The 21,125-nt window shown below is 39.1% G+C and overlaps 2 protein-coding genes across 5 annotated transcripts in view; one reads left to right on the top strand and one right to left on the bottom strand.

Annotated features, from left to right (window-relative positions):
- BMX (BMX non-receptor tyrosine kinase) overlaps positions 1 to 19,632 on the bottom strand; it is a 54,699-nt gene extending 35,067 nt beyond the window's left edge. The window contains exons 1-6 of one of the 4 annotated variants that reach the window (XM_050777630.1): positions 19,267 to 19,632; positions 11,697 to 11,843; positions 10,755 to 10,859; positions 8,670 to 8,751; positions 3,990 to 4,109; positions 2,232 to 2,296 (exon numbers count right to left, since the gene is read on the bottom strand). In XM_050777630.1, the coding sequence (XP_050633587.1) occupies positions 2,232 to 2,296; positions 3,990 to 4,109; positions 8,670 to 8,751; positions 10,755 to 10,859; positions 11,697 to 11,843; positions 19,267 to 19,269 (522 nt within the window). In that variant the 5' untranslated portion in view covers positions 19,270 to 19,632. The remainder of the gene's footprint in view (positions 1 to 2,231; positions 2,297 to 3,989; positions 4,110 to 8,669; positions 8,752 to 10,754; positions 10,860 to 11,696; positions 11,844 to 19,266) is intronic. The other 3 variants (XM_050777633.1, XM_050777631.1, XM_050777632.1) reach the window with 3 other exon arrangements.
- The window catches only part of PIR (pirin), a 517,051-nt gene that overhangs the window by 379,005 nt on the left and 116,921 nt on the right, over positions 1 to 21,125 (top strand). The gene's annotated exons all lie outside the window — the stretch shown is intronic.

Genomic DNA, 21,125 nt, shown 5'->3' with positions numbered 1-21,125 from the left:
AAAGTAAAAACTCCTAACCATTATAATTGTTTCCTAGGGCTTCCATGACAAATTGCTACAAGTCTGGTGGATTAGAACCACAAAAATTTATTATTTCACAGTTCTAGAGGTTAGAAGTCAAAATAAACGTTTCAGCATTGCTGTATTTACTCTGAAGCCTCTAGGAGAAAATCTTTGCTTGCCTCTTCCAGCTTCTGGTCCTTCCAAGTTGCTATGGTTTGGATATTCGACCCCTTCAAATTTTATGTTGACGTGTGATCTCCAGTGTTGGAGGTAGAGCTTAACGGGAGGTATTTGGGTCATAGGGGCAATCCCTCATTAATGGCCTAGTGCCATTCTCATGGTAGTGAATGAGTTCTCACGCTATGATTTTCCATGAGAGCTGGTTATTGAAAAGAGTCTGCCACCTCCCTTCCCTCTCTCTTGTTTCTTCTCTCTTACCGTGCAATTTCTGTACACACTAGCTCCCCTTCCTTCCTTAGACTGGAAGTAGTCTAAGGCCCTCATCAGATGCAGATGCCAGTGCTATGCTACTTGTACAGCCTGCAGAATGGTGAGCCAAATAAACCTCTTTTCTTTATCAATTACCCAGCCTCAGGTATTCCTTAGTAGCAACACAAATGGACTAAGAAACAGGTGTTCCTTGGCCTGTGGTAACATAACTCCAATCTCTTCCTAGGTCTTCACATGGCCTTCTCCTCTGTGTATCTCTCTGTGTCCTCTCATCTTACTAGTCATTGGATTTATGGCCCACTCTCATCTTTTGTGTGATTTCATCTTGATCTTCAACTAATTATGTCTGCAAAGATCCTAGTTCCAATAAGGTCACATTCTGAGGTTCTACATGGACATGAAATTTGGGGGACATTATTCAGTCTACTACAATCATGGATTATTTTTGTCTTTCATGTTGATTCACAAAAATTATGTTGCTTTTACTTAGAAAGAGAGAAGTAAGTGTGTGCGAATATGTGTAGCTGAAAATAAGTACCCAAGACACCATAGATCCAATAGGCGGGTGGAGATATCCCCTTGCTTTCAGGTGAACTTCTAGAGAACCACTGGGAAGCCATTTTGTGTGTATCCTGGCATTTGAGGAGGCTCACACCTGCCTGGGAACCCTAAAAACAGGAGGCTGTGGCTATGAATCTAAGAGAGCGGAGCAAAAAGAGAACAGTAGCCTGTACTTCAAGAAAGAGCTACATACAGCTTAATTAACCAGAGCAATCAAGGTTTTGTTTGTTTTCTTATAGGCCAACTCCACCCTTGGGAAAAAGTTGGCTGACAGCCATCTTGAAAGGTTGAGGGCTGAAAATCTGAAAATCCAAGTGCTGAGGATCAAAATCTCTCCCCTGTCATAAAACTACATATGGATCTGCCCTTCAGTAGGAAATTCCCAAAAGTCTCCCATGAGATAAAGAATCAGTGCTGGAAAACTCACTCAGATACCACCACCACATCATGACAGAAACAGCTATGTGTGTCTTTTTTAAATTAGACCTCGTCTTCCTTGGAACTAACTCTGAAAGGGCCATAAACCTCAGCCACTCCAAAATCCCTCCCCAAAAGCAGGCTGCCAGGAGATGCAGGCCTAAGCTAGGTGAAGGATGTTTAACTTGGAATGATGTTTGCAGTCATATGATAATAACATTGGGTGGAACAATTCAGAGGCTGTTCTCATGATTACAAGTAATGGGGAAATTTTTATCATTTCAGAGTGACTGCAAAACTATGGAATCTGGCAAAGACTTTATTTGGAAGCGGGGAAGAAAGCCCACTGAATAGTTTTGAAGGGATAATGGAGGGAAAGAATTATATTGTTTTCTGCTTTTGTCCTATAGAGTTCCATTTCAACACCAGGATACTTCCATGAAACAGTCTTGGCCATGTTGATGGTAAGGAAAGAATGACAGCTAATAACAGCTGCCTGTTATGTGTGATGCCATCTTAAGGACATCTCCCACATGTACACATTTTTTTGGTGACTATTTATGGGCTTACTGGCTAGGAAAAGACACAACAATTAAATACAAAAATATCAGATATTACAATGGTTCTATATTTGAATCCACTATTCAATACCACCCATAGCTATTGTCTGGAGCTCATGGTTTTTCTCTCTTTGCTGGGAAGTCTAAATGAATTCCACATTTTCTAGTCTTGAATCTGGCAACTCTTGATTTATTTAATATATCCTGACCATGAAAAACATTTTTAAAATATTGACTTACCACTCTGTCTGGGAAGGTAGGAACTCTGTATTTCTCTTCATTGACTGCAATATGCAGATTAGCATCTGAGCATTAAAACAAAGTAATATCAGAAGGAACTTTAAACAAAACAAAGAGAAACACTCAATGTTATGAATTAAAAGAATGAACCAGCTTGTGTGAGCAATACTCCAGATTAAGTGAATCCAGACGCAACATCTGGAGTGATTCTGTAGCTTTCCTATATAAGGCCCAGCTCCTATGTAGTTCATGTATCCTGGAAAAAGGGTGGATCAAGGCATCTTGGACAAAAAGAAATAAAGACACCCAACTTTTTCTTTTAGTTGTTATGCCCATGGACTTCCTGGTAGCTCAGCAGAAGCCAAGGGAATAAATTGTACTTGGACAGATAGACAGTATTACAGCTGCTCAGGAACTGCAACACCTCTACACTCTGTAGTTTTCCTCAGAGGCACAGCACCTGTGGCACCCAGAACACATGCCGAGTGTCATCCAGACAGAGCCTAGGAAGGCAATCCCAAGGCAGTGCTCTCTCTGGCCTTTTTCCTGCTCCTTCCAGAAAGTTAGGGCATGGTCAAAGCTGGAATCTGACCCGCTAGGTAATGATAAAAGACCATAGACAAAACCACTGGGGAAAATGATTAACACCATAAGGAGACATTAATCCTCAGTCCCTTACAGTGGAGGGAAGGCCCATGTGCAGCCAATCTGTAGAGCTCATTAAATCACTATAATTCATGAGTATACAAAGCAATGTGATCTAGTTGAGATTAATAAATATTCATTGTATAGTCTAATTAAGATGGAAAACACAATGAATACTTATTGATTGATTTTTTGGGGGTAAAATGACCAGTAGTAGCATTAACATGATTGTTGGGTATCAACACTGTTATGAAGTGAATTTAAAAAATATTTTATGTGCCGGTATCTTTTCCAGTTCATGAAGTTCTATTCTGTAGCTGATCTCATTCAATTCTGTAAAGCTGTTGTAATCCAGGCATATTTTGTCCAGGCTGGTAAAACTGGTACCAAAATAAGTTCTCCTATTTTGTATTTTTCGACAACTTTATGTTAAATAATTATAAACTTTAAATATATATAAGTCCCTCTTGTTTCCCTGGGAATACAACTCTGGATAGAACCTGATTTCACATAAAGCAACCCCTTCTCTCATGTCATTAAGAAATTAACACACATATACAGAATGGCAAACTGCTTTAAAAATATATTTTAAAAGTTGACCATTATTTTAGTATATATGGTGATGAAAAGTGTTACTTAAATTATATCTTTCTTTTTTTTTTTTTTAAAAAAAGAATGTTGTTTTTCAGTTTGTGATTTTTGTTATTTATAAGAAGAGCGAGCTGGTTTTCTTATCAAACTGGAAACCTAGCTGTTTGAACCATGATGACATATCCAACATATTCTACCTTTTTGGAGTTTATCTTGAACCAATAAAAATTATGGGAGGAAATAACAGCTCATTGCTTGATTAATGATTAAAATTTTTAAAATGTTTCTCATGAAATGAAAGAATGGCAGACGTTAATATTGTTATTATCTTAATGGCCATGACTCAATTGACCCTAGAATGAGATTTCATTTGTCACATAGCATCTGCAAGGCTGAATTTTCATGATGCCAACCAATCTGGCACATCTTGTTTTCTGGCAAGCTCTTCTGGCCTCTGGCAGGTTTAGCCTAATGGAGCACTATCCACCCAAGGTCCAGTCCAACAGAGGAATCACACATTACATGCTTCCCAGAGGGTACATCCTGGGGCTGCTTTACAACTCTGCTGGCAACACAGGAACTTCCCGTCCACGAAGAACCCACTATGGTACTTGATCAGCAGATGGGGGTTACCCCTTATCTCTGAGGAGCAGACAGGAAGAAAACAAGACATTAGCAAACGTTGATCCAAGAGGAGAAACATATTCAGTAAGTGCTGTAATCACAGAACAATAAAAACCCCATTTGGCCAGCAACCAAGGTAAGAGCAAATGGTTCCAGAAGGATATAGGTCTTTCACTCAACAGTTAATAAGCCAAAAAGAAAAAAGAAAAGTCTAACCATGAGTATGTTGAGAACAACACAATAACATATCAGTTTTGAAGAAAAAATAACTAGTAAAATGCATATACAGATCAGCCTGATGTTAGGATTTTAGAGATATATCCGTAAAGAAAGAGAGTGGGTTATAGCACATGGTGTTTTCTTGTGGCAGAAGGGGAAGGGTGGGGCTAAATTTTAGCAAAAAGTTCTTTAAAAAGGCCCAGATAAACATACACTTCTATCTACTTTTTATTGTGAAAATTTTCAAATGTACAGAAAAGTTGCAAGAATAAAATTAATACAATGAGCATCCATATGTCTTTTACCTAGATTCACCAATTATTAACTGATTGTCACATTTGCTTTATCACTTTCTCTTTGTACATATGTATTATTTTTTCACTTTTAAAATCATCATTATATTGTGCTTAATAATTTATGAGGAAGTAGTAGATTGTATGACCTAAATAATGTCATCCATAAATGCTTCAGTACATAACTTATATTAACAAGGACATTCCCTTATACAACTGTAATACAGTTATCAAACTCAGGAAATTTAACACTGATACAATGTGATTATTATTAATTTTTAAAATTTTTTAATTTTTATTTTACTTTAAGTTCTGGGATACATGTGCAGAACGTGCAGGTTTGTTACATAGGGATACATATGCCATGCCGGTTTGCAGCACCCATCAACCCATCATCTAGGTTTTAAGCCCCCCATGCATTAAGTATTTGTCCTAATGCTCTCCCACCCCTTGCCCCCCATCCCCCAACAGGCCCTGGTGTGTGATGTTCCCCTCCATGTGTCCATGTGTTCTCATTGTTCAACTGTCACTTATGAGTGAGAACATGCGGTGATTGGTTTTCTGTTCCTGTGTTAGTTTGCTGGGGATGATGGCTTCTAGCTTCATCCATGTCCCTGCAAAGGACATGAACTCATTCTTTTTTATGCCTGCATTTATTATTTAATAAATATTTCATCTTAAAAATTTTTCTAATTATTCCAATAATGGCCTTTATAATCACTCACTTTTTTTTCTGATCAAGGATCCAATTCAAAATCACACATGGCACTTTGCTTCCCTTAATTTAGAACTGCTTCTCATCCCTTCCTTGACTTTTGTGACTTTGACATGCTTATACTAAGGAATGAATGGTTTATGGGGCTACTTTCCTAGGAATATGTGCATATTTTAAAAAGCCACAGGAATAGGGCAATGTATAATTCAAATAAATGAAATTTTAATCTATAACAAATTAGCCTCTTTTGAAATACAACAGAGAAACCTACAAGATCTTAGTATATTTTAAGAAGAGTATCTAGGTGAGAAGGGCTTGTTCTATGTGTGCCTTTAACTCTTTCTCTCTTGACTTAATGTTCATCTTGAGATTTCCTTATGTTGATCCCAGGAGAGTTCTGCTTCTCCTTTACAGTCCTGACTCAAGGAAGTGTATGGAGATAATACTTACTTTACTGGGTCTTTGGGAGGCTGTTAGATAATGTATGTAAAGCAGCTAGCAGTGTTTGACCCAGAGTAAGTAGGTGTTCAATAAACAGTGGGCTTTAGTGATATCATTCCCTTAATTTAACTTAGCTCAGTTTAGCTGAAAAGCTGGCGTTTTCATGTGGCAGAAATCACAAAAGGCAAAAAGAGTTAAAATTATAAAATGTAAGTTTCTAATTCTGGTTCCAAATGGCCATTGCAATCTCTTGAGCACATTACTTGCCTTCCTACTCTCTAAGCTCCTGGCCTCCGCGTGTTGGGATTCCTATTATTTCCTTACTACATGGATTTGGTTTCCTGGGTAACTAATTCTTTTTCCAACCAAATCCAAAAGTCAACATTGCAACAATCTCACCACCTAATAATGACAATAAGAGGAACTCATATACTCATATATCTATAGGACTTTACATTTACATATTTTCCTTTACACATGTCCTCTAATTTAATCGATTCAAGAGCCTGAGGGGTAGCTATTGTTATTATACCTCTCACACAGTTAGGTAAACTGAAGTGCAGAAAGGTAGTACAATTGCTCAAGTTCACAAGCTTAATAAATAGCAGACCTGGGACTCAGCCTCAGGCTTTTTCTACTACATCACGAGGTACAGGTGCCAACTCCTCTGCAAAACCCCCTTCTGTTTTAATTTTTGGAAGGAAGGGCACGTTTTTTCCACATCTGGTTAGTTGAATTCAGAACCATGATAGTTGACACACACTCCACACTCCTATGTTACCACTGAATCAGCCCAAACCTTCCAAGTGTAGGTTAACATCTGGAAAATTCTGTCTTAAATGTCTACCTCAGTTTATAATGCTTGAGCCAAATAATAGACACAAAAGTCAGGAGGAGTCATTATAGCACAATGAAACTTTGTAGGGGAGAATATTTGAGCAGGAGAACCTCTTTGTTTTCCTGCAGCAGGTTGGTTGGCCAACTTGACAGCAAATCCCATGCACCTTCTTTCTCACTATCTTCCAGCACAGAGACTGGAAAAAAAAGATACTGTCTCTAGCCTCCACATCAATGGCCATCAGATATAGTTCTGGATAATGTGACATAAGCACATAAGTTTGCAGGGAGGCTTCTGGGAAGGTTTGGAATCTCTCCAGCAGCCTCTAAGGATAACAGAGCAGAAAGCTAGGAGGAGCCTGCATACCTACTGACTTCACTGAGTTGCTGCACTAGCCCTTGACTGACTGCCTACCTTTGCATTTGTTACTGTGGGAGAAGAACAAAAGTGGATTTGCTTCAGCAACTGTTTGATGTCTTTTTACCTGCAGCCCAAAGCATCACTAACTGATACAAACTACTTATTGTGCATAGAGACAAATCACTTATTGTGCATATGGCAGCTGTAGTGATGGGGACTCTCTGCAGTTTTATGAGGGGCTAGGAGATGTGTTTTTGCTTCTTTCTCTGCTCTTCCTTTACATTTCATATGTCTTCACATGAGCTGCTCAGGCACATGAGATCTAGCAGGGCATGACCAAGAGCTGCACATAGGACATAGCACCTACTGCTCAGGAAATTCCACCAAAGGAGACTAAATGGGAAGCAGAATCTTAGGGCTCCTCCTAGAAGCCCTAGTGTAACCACAGTGACTCATGTTTGTGCATAAGATATTTTAATATATTTATGAGTGTCTCATTTGTGGCTCGTGACTGCTCTAGGAGAAAAGAAATGTGATCTCCTATTTTACAGGTCAAGAAACTTAAATCCAGAGATGTTAGATGATTTTATTAGGCGACACAGCAAAGCAGGACTTTGCTGCGGGTGTATCTAACTCTAGAGCGGTTGCCTTTCTCATTTCGATGAGCTGGTGGTGGGTAGAGGGAAGCTTCTGTCCCCCAATAGACCACTTGCTACCTGCAGAATGGGTTGCCAAACCTTTTTATGCAAAGGAAAAATTAAGCCCCATGTGTGAAAAGGGTATATTTGCATCAAAGTGGAGTAACTGCGTGTAATTTGAGGTGTACCGAGCAAGAATCATCATCTAAAACATAAATAAAATAAAATAAAATAAAATCTTCCTCCATCTAGGAGCATAATACCTGAAATTTCACAACAAACGGAACAATTCATTTGAGTTAAATATTGTTTTCACACCATTACCCATCTTTAAAATACCACAGAGGGAAATACTATAGTGCCAAATCATTAACAATGATTCTCTCCCTTCTACCAAAAGTTGTTACCAGGGCGGCCTAAACATCACTGAATAAAAGCGTCAGTAAATCTTCAGTTTTGCCTAGCATTTACAATGTATTGGTTAAAAAGTCAGGTTTAGGTAATTGAGTTCTGAGTCCCTCATTACTGTATCTATGACATTGGCCATGTTTTAAAAACTTCACTTGTCTGAAAAATGGAGAATAATATTACCTCTTTCCATAGAGTTGTTAAGAGCGTTACCTAAAAAAATGTTTTACAAGTATTTGAAAAGTAGCTGGCAAAAGGTAAATGCTCAGTATAAGTATTAGATGTAACTTTCTATAAACATCAAAAGTCTGGTACCTACAGGACTTGACATATCCCCATGATGACCTAGACTTTCCCCCTGGTAAAGGCAAGCATACTGAGTGGAGAGCAGGTGGCCTGGCTTCCCCTAAGCTGCTGGGAAGGCACAATACTGGCTCTGTGTGGGACAGAGTATCCCATCCACAGGCTTCCTTATGTAACAATGCGAATGCAAAAATGAGGATGAGTCTGACACATTCCCTGATATTAGTAGGAAAATCAGTAGATTGTCTTTTGGCATTGAGTCTTTTTACTGCCGTATCTTTCCTCCACCAAGCCTCAAAAAACGACTCTCTTTTATGACATTTTTTTGACCTTTCTCTTTCAACATTTCTTTTTTTGAATTACCTTTTTGTAATGCTTTCAACCACTGACTTCGGCTCTCTTCATTTGATGCATAGACATAGAGAAGCCCATCTTTATAGACAATCTGGAAAGGAAAATATTTGGTGTGTTTATATATAATTGCACTTAGTTCACTTTGGTGCACCTGCAAATTTTTTGTCATCCAAAAGAAACCTTGAGTTTGCTTATATAGTATACATCAGCTCTGGAATTAGATGGAAAAAAAATCTGCTTAAAAAAATCCTCCAGCTATCAGTTTGTTTTATCCCAGACACTCCTATACTTTGGAAAATTACAGCGATGATGCACCCAATAGTAGTAGTGAACACTGAGTTCTCATCACGGATGCCCCGGACTATGGACATTAATATGTTAGACATTACACGTGTCTTAGGATTGTTCTGGTCCATTTGCCTACCCAGTGCATGATTTCCTTACAGCCCACTGGAAAATGTTTAACTGCTCTATCTTTAAAAATACCTTCAAGGATGGAATGTTCTTTACTATGTCATCTCTGCCAATATGCATATATTCTGATCATTATACAGTTCACACTTACTTTGAGTAAAAATATGTCTCCCTGTTACTTCCATCTGTTTAATCATGTGGCACCCCAGGAATCCCCAGAATATATTTCTATTTCTTAAGACAAATGTTTGAACATTTGAAGGTTACAATATCTTCTCCAGAGCTTTCTCTAGTTTATTCAACTCTGGTTGGTAAATATACACATTTGTTAAACACTTACTAGTTGCTGGGCTCTTTCCTAGCTACTTCAATATTTTAATCTTATTTCAACTCTATGAGAAATGGAAGTTGAGTATGTGTTTATGGTTGCACAAGTATAAGTGGTGGGACTAGGAACTCTGTGGGGGCTCCAAAGCCTGTGATCTTTTGAGCACCCTGTGCATCTGTGAGGTGAGTTTGCAGCATCTTCCATGAGCATGACTTCCCCTGGTTTCCCCCCATTGGGTAATTTTTTCGTGAAAAAAATGCTTATGTAGAGATGAGTTCTCACTATGTTGCCCAGGCTGGTCTTGAACTCCCAGCCTCAAGTGATCCTCCCTCTTTGGCCTCCCAAAGTGCTGGGATTACAGTCATGAGCCACTGTGCCTGGCCTGGTAATATTTTTTCCAAATGGGAAGTATGGGTTGTTAATCAACTGGATTATTGTATTTCACTTTTGGCCACAGGTTCCTAATACTAGCACAGGGTAGTCAGGCCATCTGAAAGACAATCCATCTACCTTTAGATCAGAAATGTAACTTTTTATGATATAAGAAAAGTTGGGCATGACTTAGATTAGGCCACTTCCAAAAGGTACTGTCAGCATACACTCCATACCATGCCATTGTTTAAAATACTTCAGGATAAAATGAAAACTCCTTAGCATGGTCACCTCTCCAGGCTCATCTCTTTCACTGTCGCATGGGCTTTTCTATTCATAGGGACTACTTAGTGCTCTCTAAACATATCATACTATTTCATCAGTGCCTTGACACCTTGACACCTGCTGCTTCTTTTGTCCCACTGTCCTTCTCATATTTGCTGGGCTAAATTTTACTTGTCCTTCCCAACTTGAGTGTCACCTCCAATAGAATATCTCTCTAGCCTCTTGGAGCGAGGAATGAAGCTTCCACATCCTGGGACTCCATGGATGCGTTCTGCTGACCTCCACCTGAACACGCACCCTCACTGCTTTGTAATGGTCTGTGTATTAGTTTATTTTGCCACTTCCCTGTCAGTGCCTTGGGGTAGGAGCAGTGTTTCGTTCCCCATAGTATGCCTACTACTGTGTACCACATCAGAGATACTCAGCAATGTGTGTTAAAAGAGATCATCAGACCTGAGGCAGGTCAGGTCACTGCGACTTACACTCCTATCTTGCTTCCCTTCCCTCCAGAGAAGGCAGATTGTGGACAGAATTTTAGCAAAATGCCCAACTCCCATGTGGGAATATTCCAAGCCTTGTTATTGTCTGAATAGATTATTTTGAAATATCCTTATTTTTCCTGGATATATTGAGTTTACGATAGAAAAATTAAAGGAAGAACTATCCACCCAATGTAATGTTGTTCTTCCCTTTACCTGAAATGGGTACTGTCTCTCCACAGGCGTCTGCTCCTCGAGATTTACTTTCTCCACACATCTGATTTTCTTAATTTCGATGGATCCTTTTCTGCTGCCCCTTTTCTGAATTAAAAAACAAAATGTAAGATACCTCATGCAATACATCATGGTGCACAAGGAAAGGCATAAAGCTCAAGTCATGCTTGAGAGGGAGATTGGGGTAGGGGGTGGGCAATGGAGAGTCACTTCCCATTATCCCGTAATAGTCAAAATCCAATGACAACAGAATCTATTCCTTGAGTCTGGACACAAACACATACATTCCAGTGGTTAATAATCTTGTTTGATTATCTTGAAATGTGTTTCAAATCACCTACCATGTGGTTAATATACTCAGGAAAATCAAGATTTAACTTCTGCAAAGCATCTTCATTTTGGTTCAACCTTATGACAGTATTTCAGTATTTTTACTATAGTAGAATTCTCAACTGTCCAGGAATAGTCTTATTTCTAGCATTGTTTTAAGGCACTATTGCCATTTAAGGCTGGGTAATTATTTGTTGTGAGGACTGTCCTGTGCACTGCAGGATGGTTAGCTGCATTCTTGGCCTCTACTCGCTAGATGCCTTTAACACTTACTGTTCCTATCCCCCAGCTGGAACAACCCAAAATATCTCCAGTCTTTTCCCAGTGTCACCTGGGGAGCAAAAATGCCCTCAGTTGAGAACCACTGTTCTAAAGTTATAATTTGCCTTAGTAAAGTTAACTAATGTTTTAAAATCCTTTATCTTGAATTCATTATACTTTCATTAAGAAAAGGTCATGTGATAAGTGGATAGAAGTGGATCTTCACTGTGTACGCTAAGAAACCTGATATTCTTTCGTTATGATCAAGTACGTTGTGGAGACTTAGGAAAAGTAATAAATAGTATAAAAACAATGGAACACATGATGTCTCACCATTTTGTCATATTCATAGTAGGAAAGGTTTGTTTTGGTCAAAACAAAAAGCCGTTCTTTGTAATTATTTGGTGACATTTTCTTCTTTTGCTGTGACCTTTTGAGAAGAAGTTCTTCTAGAATAGATTTTGTATCCATATTATCATCCTAAACAAAATAAATAATTAAAATGAGTATTTGCAGCATCTAGGTAAGTTCTCTTTAACCTTCATATCTTTTCCTCAACTATTTCCTATTAAGGGATAATATAAATGCTAATTTTTAAAAAATGAGACTGACTTAGGATTATAGAATAAATTACACAATAGCTACAGTTTTTCTGCTGCCTTTGCTTCGGATTTTATAAATATGCTGATTTTTAAAAAACACTTTATATATTTGACTCCTCCCACTGTGGATAATAAATTCATCATCTTTGCCTCATTCTCCAGACCACCTTATCAAAATGCTCCTTACTCTTTAAACATTCTATACGTGTTGGTTGAATTGAATTGGATATAATAAAACTTTAAAAAATTTAACTCCAGACAGCTCACAATTTATGAAGTAATGGCCAGTAATTTGACCAAATTACCCAAACCACTATGAGACACTGACATTATTGTAAATAACACCTGCAGCCCCTGATCATGACCAGATATTTAACATAAATTACACAGGTATAATTTTCAATATCTATGAGAATTTAAAATCAAAGTGAATGCCTAAGATAAGATAAAATGAGGAAAATGTATGAGGGCGCAATAACAGATGCTATCAAAAGAGATTTAAAAGAACTGAAAAAATGAGTACATTTACAAAGTAAAAAGACCCTTCCTTTTTATTCCAAAATTATGTAAAACATTAAAACTTAAGCTATTTCTGAAAAATAAATGCATTCATTTTCTACTTCTACTAAGACAGTTACTTCATCCCTCAGTCTGATATCAGGTCTGATCATGAAAAGTAGCAATGTTGAGCAGTAGACCAGAGAGACAAACTTCCTTATGTTCTTCTTTGCTTTGCGAAATTGCATCGTTATTTGAATTCACATGCCCAATAGTTAAGATCTTTCTTTACTGATAATCTGAAGGCTTTACTCACCTTAGACTCGCTAGAGCCGAAGTATACGTGTGGTCCTTACCTTTAACTCTCAAGCTCTAAGCAGAAAGTTACTGCTTTGAGGCACCATCACTCATATTCCCTCTGGCTATGCCAGGGTCATACATTCAAAAGAAGATATTTGCATTCCACTTATCAGTCTTGATCAGGAAGCACCCACACAGGCATTGCTCTGTCTGCATGGAGGCGGGTGCCAAGTGAACCCATCCAATCACTAGAGGGCACTTCTCACTGGCCTGGGAGTATGATGGACCCACTATGGCGAAGAGTGAAATGAAAGGGAGACTAAGAAATACAGCCTGGCATTGAATAAACCATGGTTGACTCCAGCCTGCTTTCCTCCTAACATAGACCACACAACTCTCAAAGTGGAATTAAGAAAACCAGCTCTTATTATTTACTACATAGAACAAAAGATTATTTATTAATTCCTAAACTGTCCTCCAAGGGCATTATTTGATTTTTAGACAGAAGTAGTGGAAACCTTATCCATTCAATATAATAAAGTCTTGGTTACTTTTTGCTTGGGATATTGTTTTAGCTATTTAAAAAGGATAATTCTTTCACAAAAGTAGAATGGGTTTCTTCTGAGTACAATGGGTGCTATTTGCAATGGTCACTGGTTTCTTTGTCCAGTGATCAAAGACAGGGCAGAGATCAGGGTATAGTAGAGCCTATGGAGGTAGGTAGCATGCCTTCCTTTTATCTCTGCTTCCATTGTGAACTCTACATATCCACCTGCCCCGATAAGTTTATTTTCTACACCCAAAGTCTGTGGCCAGAAGAGAATTTGCTCGGAGACTTATAGAAACCATGAGGGTCTACTTTTTTTGAGTGAAAGCCTCCTTTGGGGAGGCAATATCACACTGCATATAGTCGTAGGGTACTTTTGCCTTTTATATTTCTATATTTTACTAATGAGGCAGAAGGAGAAAGCTGTGAAAACTCTTGCCAATTTTTTATATCCACAGCTGAAATATCATTCCTCAAAGCAGAGTGCTAATTAAATGGATCTGATTAGTTGAATAGAAAATTTACTTTTTAATTTTTTTAGATGCTGAATCAATTTGTGACATTAACAACACTGTTTTAAAAATGTAAAAATCCCAATGTCCAAGGAGCTATTCAGTCTTTCCCAGTACTACGTGCTAATATACATATTTTTCTGTCTATAGAACTTTCACACCTAGGCAGGGCACAATGTCTCATGCCTGTAATCCCAGCACATTGCACATTAGGAGGCTGAGGAGGGAGGATTGCTTGAGGTCAGGAGTTTGAGACCAGCCTGGGAAACATAGTGAGACCCTGTCCCTAGAAAATGTTTCTAACAAATTAGCAGACATGGTGGCATGCACCTGTAGTCCCAGCTACTAGGGAGGTTGAGGCGGGAGGACCACGCCAGTGCACTCCAGCCTGGGCGACAGAGTGAGACCATGTCTCCTTAAAAAAAAAAAAAAAGAAAGAAAGAAAGAAAAAGAAAAAAAAAAGAAAAAGAAAACTTTTACGTGCATGACACTAAAGGTGAGAATTTTTGGAATTTTATATAAAAAATTAATAAGATGAGTCATAGAGACCACTGACAAATTCACAAAGTTGCCTCTATATAGTGAAAGGAAGAACATTGAGTAAAAAGGAAGGTATTGAGCCCTCAAGCACCTTCTCCAGTAAACCTCCAGGGGTTTACAAGCGTTGTTACATCTGATGAAATATAACTTGTGAAATTTCAACATAATTATTCATTTCAAAATCCTGCCCTTTATACATTTTTTTGCTTTCACTTTAAGATTCATATGCAATATATGTTTATTCTATAAAGCCAAGAGCTACAGACAGGGAAAAGAAAAACACAGCACATCTCTAGATGTTTTTCTTTTCAAATATTTATGTGCATATGCTTATTTTCTCAAAGATGGGTTCACATACTGTGCACTTGAGTCTGTAATATGTTGTTCTCGTGTAACAAACACCTGAAGCTACAGATTTTTGAGGTACCCATCCAAGAGGAACAGTCCTTCAAAGCTCCACTCCCTAAGCTGGGCTACTGAGGCTTCCTAACAATCTTGAAGGACCCCGTCTTGATGACTCAAGCTTTTTTTCATTTCCGGATCAGTTTCTTCTAAGATAAACTATGTGGTTTCTGCTTAGGCTTGGACTTGCCTTTCTCCTTCTATTTATTTCTGTCCCTTCCTTATACTTCTCCTTTCTCCTCTACATGGCCTAAATTCTAATTTGAAAACATTTCTATGGTCTCTCTTGATATAGAAGGATAGTTGGATAGTTGCTGATGATTAATTTTTAGAAATGCAATATCTTCCCCCCCCTCGTATTTTGACAATAAATAAACAGGGCTCACTGTTAAGTCAAATGCCTGTCCAACAACTAGCAAACCCTGCTCTTCTTATGCTTATTTAAGGAAAATTCAGTTGGGAAGGTGAAACAAAAAACCTTTTATAGTAAAATGAGATCCTAAACCCAGTCAGTATTAAAAAGAAATCTATTTCCATAGAGGAGCTAGTGGGATTTGGGTGGACTCTCATATTACCACCCACATAGAATAAATAGACCTATCAATTTGCTTACCAAATAGCCCAGGCTGCCTATTTTCATAAACGGATGAAACTAGGAAGCAATTACGGCACAGAGGAGACACAAAAACCTGGCAGAAATCAATATAGTATTTCCTATAAGGAAGCCAGCAGCCATTAGATAACCTCTTACATACATAAAAGGTGTGTGTTAAATTAACATGACTTGTAATCACTATAGTTTTTTAGGATTTATAAGGAAACGATGTCATGAGAGTAAGAAGTTCAAGTCGGCAGTTCTATTTGACACGCTTGATTTTGAACGCACAGTGTGTCCAACATTGAACGACTGGTTCCAGAAATAAAGATCAGCTGTCCGTGGCCCTGAGTGATGATGAACAAGTTTGAGAGATAGGCTGCATAACTAATTAATATGCAAGATTGCTGTGGGGTGGCAAACTTGGAAGGCATGGAGGAGGTTACAGAATTGTCATTTGTAAACCGTGTCACCCTGGCCAAACTCCTCCCTTGCACTAACCTTCAGTTTTCTGATCTGTAAAATGAGATAGGTAATGACTCTCTTACTTTACGGGAGTTAAATGAGAAACCTTGTGGGAAAGTATTTGGCACATTGTGGGTACCAACTATGTTTTAAAAAAGAAAAGATGGGGAAAAAAATGTAGGTGCTAGAGTAGAGTCCATTCACTTTGCTATGAAAGGTCCAAGGAAGACAAAGCTGTTTTTTTTTTCTTAAGATAACCAAGTAAGGTATTTTAGAAGGGAGCACATTGAAATTAGACTTTGAAGGATGAGAGTGATTTTGTGATAATGATCCTAGCCACTGCTTAAGGAGGGCTCACTATGTGCCAGGCTGTTTAGAATTTACTGGTCACAACTCCTCCATGGGGTAGGTCATGACACCTCCACCTTATGGGGTAGGCCAGAACACCCACACCCTATGGGATATTTTGGGATACTCCCAGCCCATGGGGTAGGTTGTGACAGAGTCACCTTTTAGAGTAAGTTGTAACATCATTCCCTGCTTATAGCTTACGGAGCTGCAATAGATAAATAAATTGCCCAGCTCACACTGCTAGTGGGTGGAGCTGGATTTGAATCCTGGCAGTCTAACTCCACAGCCCATATTCGTGACCATGATTCTAATGCTAGAGAAGGACATGCCTGCTGTGCGACCCTCCTAAACCAGAGACTGCTCTAACCTAAATAAAGGAAGGCGGTCATAGGATGTCAAACCTTATAGGAAACTTAGAAGTCATTTTACAGATGTAACACTGAGCCCCAGCAGCCTAAGTGACTTAGCCAGTACCATTAACAAGTGCTCTAAGAGGCATGGCCCTGGGAGCCAGCTTCAGGTGTCATACCTGTACAACGTCCACTCCACCGATGGCAGTAAACAGAGTAGGAGATATCTATGTGTTCAGCCAAACATACTACAGCTTTGCTAAGGGACATAGTTTGGTGAAACTACCCATGAATTTGAGTCTTAACAGACCCGTGCAAGAGACATTTTATTGGATATATCAGAACGATGTTACCTATAATCTTTCAATAGGAATCTCCTGCTGAAAGGCAGTGTTAAATAACAAAATTTGAAACCACATTTTGAAAATAGGTAAGAACATACAACCTCAAAAGTTGGAATAAATTCTCAGTGGTACAGAAGGGGAGCAGGAGACAGGATGCCAAGGGAGATAGGGTTATCTAGTTAAATGTCCATTGGATAGTTCCCTCAACCAGGAAGTGTATTCCCTCACTGGCTCAGGGTGGTGCCTTTAAAGATTTATCCTTTAAAATTCAGAGATAAGGATAGCAATTCCTTACCCTTTGACTTGGTTTAGTTATCCTCTCTTACTTTACATGCCATGTAGCTAAAGATTTTGGGAGGTGTCAAGATGTTAAAATAATACATGTGGTGGGAAGGCAGTAGAGCAGGAAGGGTGGGAAAGAAAGGGAAGACGCTCCAAGTGGGGCAGGATCTGGAAGGGAAACTGGAGGGCCCTGTGACAAACTTGATCTTCAAATATTTGCCCAAATGCCAGGCCTGCTTATCTTCCTGCTAAATAACTGAACAAAATGTGATGGTAAGTTTAAACAAGAACAAAATGTTTGACTGATAATCAAGTAAAGTGGTTCCAAAAGTCTTATGATGCTGGCCAAAGACAAATACTGGCTTCACAGAACCTGACAGATCCTTATTTCCCATGATGTTATTCAGGAGAGGGAAAGTTAAAGTTGATCTTGGCATGATATGGACAGAAATCTTTTAACATTGACAGTCAAATTCTCAGCATCTTGGAGCATCACACCTTAATTGATCCAAAATGAGTGTATAAAAACCAGACACTTTGGGAAGATCATTTTCTCACAAAGAAGGCAAGAATCTTAATGCTAGTCCTTTTGGAGCTAAGTTTTGCTTTAGGTGTGAGATTAATCTTCAGTGTCCCCATAGAGCTTTTCTAAGTCTTTTCCTCTTTTCACTACCCTCTTTCTTTCTGCTCCCTCTCCTCTGCCTAGGGCACTCTCTCTGGGCACCTTCCTTAGGAGAAAAGCAAAAAGCAATAAATCCATGAGCTAGCATCTCATGCTGAATTAAACATGTTACACTGCTTATGTGATGCAGGTTGGCGTGAGTGAAAGCAGCGAGCTGGGTTCGAATCCCTGCTCTGTCTCTGTGCAACCTGTCATGTTACTTAACCCAGCTAAACCTCAGCTTCCCCATCTGTAAAGGCAGTGAAACAATAACCACTTCGAAAGGTTATGAGTAGTCGAGAAGATGGCAGCCTAATGCCCAACACCCTAGTAGGTGTCCTAAAAACTTATGTCCCTTCTCATTGCTCCATAGGCAAAGTTTTAAAAAAGACCATAGCAAAGTTAAAAAACTAAAGACAATGAAATGATAATGATCCTTAATGATAAAATTTTACTTCCCATCCCTCTGTCCCCAGCTCCTGTGGATAGGAGATAATGGGAGGCAGGAAGACCTCCTCATGTATTGTCATGTCAACACCAGTCCATAGCAGGTTTGTAGCAGACTTTCCAGCTTGAGACGAGTTACCATAAAATGAGGTTGAACCAGCCCCTTATTGACTGTGTATCTGTGCCACATATGTCCTACAAATAAATACTTGGATGTGACTCAAAGTGTGGTCCGTGCACTTGCATCATCCGGGCGTTCATTAGACATGCAGACTCTCATTTCCCACCTGAGACCTCGCACAGCCAAATCTTCATTTTAGCAAGATCCCCAGGCGATCCATGTGCACAGGAAAGTTTGAGAAGCACTTACATGGACCACAAAGTTATACTCCTTTACAAATCCAATGAAATCATTGTGGCCCACAAAATCTTTTAAAATTATATGGATGTGAGTACAACTGTATGGTTTACCTCCCTCCCATCTGTCTATCTCCATCTAAAATACATAAAGCACTTGATTTAGAGAGACCTCAGGAACCTAAGAGCAAATATTTGTAGCTAAAGTAACATCATAAAAACACAGGTAAAGAAGGTACAAGGAACACTTCTATGTCTCTTTGTAAGCAGTTATGAGGCCAATATGAAAAGCCGTGGAAAGGCAATACCTAAAGAAGAGGATGGAGAAAATTAGCAGAGAATACAGCACAAAGTTAGACACAACTGGTGGTGATATGTACACAACCTGATAGCTTCCCTAACTGAGATTTTGAGCAAGGAGTGAATTTTTACAGTGAAATTATAGCAGTTTCAGCCGTTGGCCTCCAAATTACCTGGTCCCATCTAAAGTCCCAGAGGAAGCCCTAGTAATTTCATATTCAAAATGTTGTACTATTTTTCTTAAAGTGAGCTTCCCAAAGTTTGTAACTTCAGGCCCCACAACACCGGGAACCAAACCTATTTTCCCCATAGTATATGACACTGAGTAGCCACCTGCCGCTTAAACGCACCATCTCGGCTTGTTCCGTGCTTGCCTGGGTCCGCCGTGGTGGTTGGTCTGCTCTTGCAGGAACACAGCTCCAGCTGTCCTGTTTCCAGAAGCAAATTGTTTCACATTTTCCTGGCTGCCGGGTCAGAAATGGCTACATTACTCAGTGCCCCCAACACATTTATTGTCCTACAGAGCCTTACACAATCCCACAGGAAACCACGCTCAACACTTAGCCAACACTTGTTGATCTGATTGAACGCAACAAAAACGGAGACAAAAGCATACTTCATAAAGGTTAAAATTTTGATAACTATAGCTCCCGCTTTTCCCAGGCAGCTCTCGGGTACATGTGATAACCCTGCCTTTGTTTGTAGAGCTCTGTGCTGGAAAGGACAAGAAAATATCTCGGCAAAACCCGACTGCTGACGCTGACTTCTCTCACACGAGCCAGGAAACCATTAGGTAATGCCAAAGCGCACAGAGAATATGCAATGAAAACTTCAACTCAACGTTTGGACAAAGGAAGGCCAGAGAATACGTAAGAACAGTTCATATGATGGAAAAGGAGCTTATTTATATATTTTAAATTATTAAGACATCCAGAAATGGAAAATAGATTGTTTTTTCTAAGGTATGGTACACCCTGATCGCAATGAAAAAGTGTGTCACTTGACATCATTATGACAGACTCACAACTTTTGGCTTCCCCCATTCCACCATTTTCTCTGGTGCATACTGACTGGCCTTTTGTAATAAATCTAAGGGCATATTTTATGTCCTGCTATGGATAGCCAAGAGAAGTAATCATCCTTTTGCCATGCATTGACACACTGTGTTTACTTATAAATTGTTGCTTACTGTAACTTATTTGTAAGTATCTATGATGTGAAGAAGTCTTGGGTTGGCAGAAGAGAGTGAAGCTACTGACTTTCAAAGAGGTATTCTTTTGAGTGTACATGGAATTAGCATCATTTCTATTAATTTGTTCAGTCAGGTCTTATTTGAGAACCTGCCATGTGCTGAGCATTCCGTGAGGGCCTAGAGACACAAGAGCAAACAGAAGAGAAGCAGCCCACATCTTCAAGGGGCTTATGTGTATGTGTGTGGGTGGGGGAGCCACAAGTAATGGTTTAATTACAGTAGAGTGTGGGAAAAATAACTTGCAGAAATATTTTTTAATATTTCAGTTTGGAAACTGGAATTTTGGGAAGGGCAAGGAGTCCTTCACAAGAATTCAAAAGAGTGTAACTTACATTCTAATAGCAAATTAAAGTCACTGATGGATTCCAAATAGCTCTCTATTCTTTAGGAATATAGTAGGTAGTCATTCAAAAAATTAAGGGTGAAGCAGGGCAACAGTAGCATAACAACCTGGCCAAATAAATTAATTCTACACTCTGCTAATTAATTCTCTTTTCCACATGGCGATTGGTATTTACTTCGCAACTTATATATGGTAATATGGCAAAAGTTCGATTCTAGAATAAAAAGTAAACTTAGGGCAGGGGAAGGAGGAGTTGGCGATATGGTTTGGCTGTGTCCTCACCCAAATCTCATCTTGAATTGTAGTTCTCATAATCCCCACATGTTGTGGGAGGGACCTAGTGGGAGGTAATTGAATGATGGGAGTGGGTGTTTTTACCGTGCTGTCCTCATGATAGTGAATAAGTCTCACCAGATCTGATGGTTTTATAAAGGGCAGTTCCCCTGCACACGCACTCTTGCTTGCCACCAGGTAAGACATGCCTTTGTTCCTCTTTCACCTTCCACCATGATTTTGAGGCCTCTCAAGTCATATGGAACTGTGAGTCCATTAAACCTCTTTTTCTTTATAAATTACTCAGTCTTGAGTATTTATTCATAGCAGTATGAAAATGG

Source organism: Macaca thibetana, chromosome X (assembly GCF_024542745.1).
Source record: "Macaca thibetana thibetana isolate TM-01 chromosome X, ASM2454274v1, whole genome shotgun sequence".
In the NCBI taxonomy this organism is placed as follows: Eukaryota; Metazoa; Chordata; class Mammalia; order Primates; family Cercopithecidae; genus Macaca; species Macaca thibetana.
Note: the sequence above shows the minus strand (reverse complement) of the source record. Positions and strands in the feature narration are given on the sequence as shown.